The 6381-nt window shown below is 31.7% G+C and overlaps 1 protein-coding gene across 1 annotated transcript; it reads right to left on the reverse strand.

The window, feature by feature from the left end:
- Positions 1 to 2941: 2941 nt before the first annotated feature.
- LOC127720845 (uncharacterized) lies at positions 2942 to 4151 on the reverse strand. The gene is made up of 4 exons (XM_052227594.1): positions 4137 to 4151; positions 3564 to 3817; positions 3420 to 3504; positions 2942 to 3236 (listed from the first exon to the last, which is right to left on the reverse strand). The coding sequence occupies exons 1-4, from the start codon at positions 4149 to 4151 to the stop codon at positions 3006 to 3008; spliced, it is 585 nt and encodes a 194-aa protein (XP_052083554.1). The 3' UTR covers positions 2942 to 3005.
- Positions 4152 to 6381: the final 2230 nt, after the last annotated feature.

The raw sequence follows: 6381 nt of genomic DNA on the forward strand, positions 1-6381 counted from the left end.
ACTGCACATTAGATTTTTCAAATGATGCACAACAGTCATTTACCTTAGTTTCAAATGGAATGGAAACTACATTACATGATGTAAGAAGAATCAAATGAAGTCTTTGCTTGATCTACCATTTTTTTTAATATGACATTGTATCGAGCTGAAACATGTATTAAGGTGCTTTAATAATGTAGCATTTTCAAACGTTTCCTGATTTTCGTAAATTTTAAGATGAAAATATTTTCGTCCACTCGAACACTATATCAGTCATTTTACACATAAAATATATCTTTCCTGTGCAGTTTCGTCCTTTTGGACAATTTTTAAGACACACTTTTTTGTATCTAATAAACAGAATTAGTTGGATATAAATCTATCGAAATTAACTTCTATTTATTTTAGATTTCCAACATCTAATCTAAACTTCACCGGTTATTCTGACCTGTCGATGACATAATATTATGGTTACTAAAGTCATATTTGGATGTAGCATGTTTCCGATTATACAATAACCCAGTGTATTACCCGGTAACGACTTCAAGCCTGCAACAATTTTCACTTTATCAATCTTGCATACATCTTCATTATACATGTATATACGTGGACACATTAGTTTTGTTCGATTTTTTTTTTATATTTGTGCTTTGTACTTCCGACATATATTAGGGTCTAGGTGGGATTTACTGGATAAAGAATAATGGGTAAAAAATATAGGATAAATTAATGATAAAAGAATAGAGAACAATAGGGTGCACAAAAATAAAGAATAGAAAAACAAAATGGCATAAAACAATCAAAGAATACAGAACAGATGAAGACCTTCCCATTTAGACCCTTATATATTTTGCTAAATTAACCGCATTTTTATACAATAAAAAACGTTTCTGCAAAATATAAAGTGGTTAAATCATATCCATACAAAAGCCGTTGTTTTTATCTTTTGGATTATTTCGCATTTTGTCATCCCGGACTTTTTAATGCTTACTTTACGGTATGGGTTCTACTTACTGATGAAAATAGTACTGTGACCTGTAATTGTTTGCATCTTTGTATTTGGTCAAATCGACCCTCCTTATCTTTAATTAAGGTCAGCGGAAATCTTTTGATCGTAATGTTCACTATGATAGGAAGTAAATGTAAACCGACGTCACTAAGATTATCATACAAGGACTGACCAGTCGTTTGAGAGATGAGTTGACGAACATAAATAGGGGTATCGAATTTCTTTGTAACTTGACGCCAAAGTGGGGGCATTAAACTCCTTTAGTAGTTCAGAATTCAGACAACAATATATGCAGGTATATATTCTATTACGTTTAATAAGTAATATCAGATTTGTCTCAGGTTTCTTCTGATAAATTAGAGAATAAAACCTCCTCTATTACATTTGATTTGGATGACCGAGTGATAAATAAAATATATTGCAAATTAACCAAGTGACCTAGTGTTTGAAATTCTATTTCTTCCTATTATTTGAAGGTTAATGGTTAACAATGAGATTTGAAAAGTGAGAGTTTATTGTTATTCATTTGTAAAAACTACAAGCTGTAAAATGTATTCATTAGTATTTACACCAAGATGAGTACCCTGCATTTAGTTTAAACGATGTTTTATTTTTTTCAAAAGTGCACAAATTACAATTATACAATAGAAATACGGGGATTCGGAAACAAGAAGAACTTCTACAAATCCGTCTCCTTAACCTTATCCTGCATTTATCATGCTTTTCAATAACATATGGTTCAAATCGCTGAAAGATCCCGTCCTAAATTATTGAAAACTATCGTTTTGCTTAACATTAATATCTTAGTTAAATAAGATACACTCATTCGGTCTAACACCCTTACGTGTACTTACAATCTATAACTCTACATACAATGTCTTAATGCCGCTGCAGATTATCTGCAATAATAACATACAGAAATGTTAACACCGACTTTTAAACACTGTCACAATCTAAAACATTATATTACCTAAGGAGTTAATTCGCAAATCTAGAATGTGAAACGTTAAGTCTGAGTTACAATCTGGACATACATTCAAATCGATAACCTGACTTTAATTAACTACTAGTGTACCTGTAATTTGCAACCTAGCTACTATGATATTAAAGACAAAAGCGAAAAAGTGCAAAAATATGTTAAAATTAATATTTTAGAGGCAATAACTCCAAAATCGGTTGTTGGATTTTTGTCACATTTTCACGGTAGATATTTATTATGGTGCTGATCATTTTTTAATTTTTACACTAGCTTCTATAATTTTGAATGTAAAAGTAAAAAACTATGAAAAATTACCTTTGGAGGGTTATAACCACTTATAGGGTTGTCGTCAGATTTTGTTGAAATTTTGGGGAAATCAATGTTATCGTGGTGATCCTTTTTTGAATTCACATTTTCAACATAGCTCCTATACTTTTCGAGACAATAGCCAAAAACTGCTAAAAAAGTAAAAAAAATACAAATATTTCAGGCGAAAGTGCTTTATTTTTATACTATCAGTTTTTTTTCATTATAATAGATTTCTAGATATTAGCCAAAAGCTGCAGTTAATCAGCAAGTTATTTTAATCTACAGTGGCCATGCTAGTAGATGGGCACGTGCGAATATCACAAACTTCAAAGTATACATCCTATAGATAAATCAAACAAAATCTGAACCAATCCATTCAGCGAGAGAATGATTCAGACGTACGACGGAGGCAAAGTGATGACAAAGGGTCACGTTGTCCTTCTGATCAGATGGTTTGCTGTCAATTTGACAACTTCTTGTTATAAATGTTTGACATAAAACAGAGCTCCATATCTGATACAACTGGAAGGAAAGGTTCTTATGCAATTTTCGAATCTTTTCCTTTTTAATTTTTTAACATTTATTTATAAAGATTGAAATTTAATTAGATGTAATGCAATAAATACATTAGTCAAAGGAAGATAACAGTTTACTTGACTTTTTTTTTGGTTTACTTAAATCACTTACAAAACAAAATCATATTGTCTGATCCTTTCAAAGTATTTTGAATTAAATCTTTTTTCCTCGAGGTAGCCATACAACATCGGTCCCCCATGAACCAGACCTTTTAACATCTATTTTTCCACACGGAGTATCAAGATTAGAGGAAACGTCTTGTAAAACGTCACTACAGAAGAAAGGTTCAAAATCAAATTCTTGAAATTTTTGTAAAAGGAATTTTCCAGATGTAGTGTTTCTGTGATAGTACCATTCAATAAATACCCCGTTCACCTTTACGGACTAAAACAGTTTCTCCGAACCTTCAAACACCTTATGTTCAAAACCTTGGACATCTATTTTTATGAATACTTTTGGCATTGCTTTGAATTCTGGAAGAGTCATGATATCATCCAATATAGCAGCTTTCAAGAGAACTATATTTTTACTATAGAAATTTCCAAACAGCTTTGGCATTTCCTTTACTATATTGTCTTTTCCTTGGTCTACAAATCCTAATGCATACTCTCCTTTACTTGGAAAAGCAAATGGTACATCTTGGTGATCGTTGCTAAGGGCATTATGAACAACGGTGATCTGATCAGAATACCCATTCTTTATAATAGATGCTGTGTATTTTGGGGTGTTGGCTCTATAGCAATAACCTTCCTTCCCACATTAGCTAACTGTAGTGCAATAACACCTATGTTTGCACCAATATCAATTACGCCGATTGAAGGATCGTGCCGAATGAATTTGTACACAGTATTGATTCCCCAAGGTTCCCATACATTTTTATTATAGATATCGTGAGATACAATGTCTTCTTTCGGGTTATTTATGTATATATTTACTACCCCATATTCAGATTTTATAACACCTTTCTGGAAATAATGTTCTGACTTTAGTAACTGTAGCTGTTCCCTTTTACAAACAGTTACGTTTCTATTCCAAGCAACATCACGAAAAGTGTATATAACAGGATCATCCAGACGTTTCCCTGCAAATAAATACAGGACTTATTAATACATATTTCATTGGTCAGTTAAGCCACGTTGTCTTTTCCATCTACGTAACTGGTTGACCAAAATATATTTACTAATGCAATATATGTAATAAGTATAACAGAAAATTTAATAAAAAGTATACTGTTAATTACCGTCAAGACACTTAAGTAGACTCTAAGGAGTCTTTATTGTTCACCTCTAATCTAGGCATCTCCTCAGTATGCAGATAAATAAATGTTATATTGAATGTAATAGTGTATCGTTTTATACTCAATCTTATGATTTTTCTTCTTGTACTCGGTCAGTACTACTGCTGGTGGACTCTTCTTCCCCAAGGTTGTCGTCAGGTCAGTAGTCAGTTCTCGAAGCTGATATGATTTGCAACATACTTTTCTAAAATTCTCAGTTGATTAATTAAGAAGTTTTTAAGAAAATAAGGTTCTAGCTGCCTCGAGCAATGTTTACCTTGATGAATTTGGCTTCTTGATATACTTTTAAGGGGTCATTTGGTCATATCGATCTTCCCATTTTTAGGTTTTTATACACCCTTGACTTTCAAGCGTTTGGGTTTGAGCGTGCCTTGTAAATGGTTAATTAGTGGAGTGCTTCGCATGCACGAAATTAAATTTTTTTCGTTTTGATAAGTATATAGCTTTTTTGTGCGTCTCGATTCCTTCCACACATCGACAAGGAAAATAATTATACTTAAAATTTATTATAAAGGTTTGGATTTAACCAACATTTCTGGAATTTGCAGTAAGTTACATAAATACCACAATATTATGATAACCAAGATAACTTTGTACCGTATGCTCTATTTTAGTAACAGTGGTTATGGTTTAATTGACTTGGGAAGTATGGTGGCAAAGCTGAAACTGGAATTAAAGGAAGGGCTTCACCAGGAGTGGAGACTGCGGCTTAATATGAATCAAAACAGGAAAATCCATCCGGTCCGGACACTATAAGGATTGACAGACTGAGAACTCTTATTTGATTCGTTTGGTGGTTCTTAGTTGGTGGAGCGATTTGTCTAGTTAATTCCGATAACGAACGAGACTCTAGATGAACGATTAGAAACTGTGGATTGTGAAAAACGTCTTGGTTTATACATCGACAATTAACCTAAATTGGAATGAGCAAAAAGATAAAAATGTCATGTACAATATCAAAAAGAATCAACTTATTACAAAAGATACGAAAGTATTTATACCTATGCATATACGTATTATTCATTTTAATGCTTATATTCTACCATTGTTCGATTATTATTGCAATATTGTGGTAGTTGTAATGAAAGTGGAATAAAAAAAAATTAATTAAGTTATTAAAGAAATCCGCTAGAGTTATAGAAGAAGCTGACATAATGACATCCTCCACTTTATTGTTTAATAGTTTAAATTGGTTGAATGTGGAAAACCGAATTAAATATCAAAAGGCAATACTTGTATTTAAATCATTAAAGGATATGGTTCCTAACTATTTACAAGAAAACTTTCATTTTACTGATAATCAAAATTATAATTTACGTTCAGCTGATGAAAAACTATTGAAACTTCCGATGCTAAAAACAAATTTTTTGAAGAAAATTTTTATATATTCTGGTTCTCAAATATGGAACAGTTTACCAAATGAAATAAAGATGAGTGATACACTTGTATCTTTTGAAACAAAATGTTACAGTTTTTTTTCTTGAAGAAGGCAGATTAATATGCGTTTTCATTGATATCTATATAAAATTGTATATTGTGTATATATCATTATAATATTGTATGTACTTTTATATGTATATGTTATTATTATTTTGAGGACGCTCAGGAAGATTAGTTTTAACTAATGAGATAATCCTCTTGAAATAAAGATTTTTTAAAATTTATTTAGCCTTCTAAATAGTTCGCCGAATCCCGTTTGCGTCGGCGCAAATTTGCAGATGGACAAGTGGCGTCTATACACGCGGGATTAAGGAATAACAGGTCCGGGAAGGCCCTAGATGTTCAACAAATCCGAAAATAGTCATTCTGACAATTGTGATTAAGTTTATATTCAATCGGCTTGGATATGATATATTATGAATGGTGTATACGTAAATGAGACAGCAACCCAACGACAAATATCAATTACATTACAATAGCATTGATTTACCTTTATTTTTAATTGATCGTTATTGCTTAAATTCAAAAATGCTTTGCTTTGTAATATTATTGAAATAATGAGTTTGATTTATTTTGTTATATATTACAAGTGTGGACACAGATCAGTGTGGACAGTATGATTGGATGATTGACAGTGTTTTATATGACAAAAGGAGTTCTATGTTTTATGTTTTCTATGTATTAACTGTGTTGCACAATGACAACCAACATGAGCATTAGGGGTGTTGTTTATGTAATATTTAGTTTTTTATGTTCAACACGGGCATGGAAGAGATACTAATTGCATTAATT

This window comes from Mytilus californianus, unplaced genomic scaffold (assembly GCF_021869535.1).
Source record: "Mytilus californianus isolate M0D057914Y unplaced genomic scaffold, xbMytCali1.0.p SCAF_11, whole genome shotgun sequence".
Taxonomy (NCBI): domain Eukaryota; kingdom Metazoa; phylum Mollusca; class Bivalvia; order Mytilida; family Mytilidae; genus Mytilus; species Mytilus californianus.

What these genes read in the sequence shown, in the direction of transcription:
- LOC127720845 (XM_052227594.1), bottom strand. An exon ending in CCAACACCCCAAAATACACA is followed by an intron (nt 3,505 to 3,563) that starts GCATCTATTATA and finishes TAATGCCCTTAG; the next exon opens with CAACGATCACCAAGATGTAC. An exon ending in ACCAAGGAAAAGACAATATA is followed by an intron (nt 3,237 to 3,419) that starts GTAAAGGAAATG and finishes AAACTGTTTTAG; the next exon opens with TCCGTAAAGGTGAACGGGGT.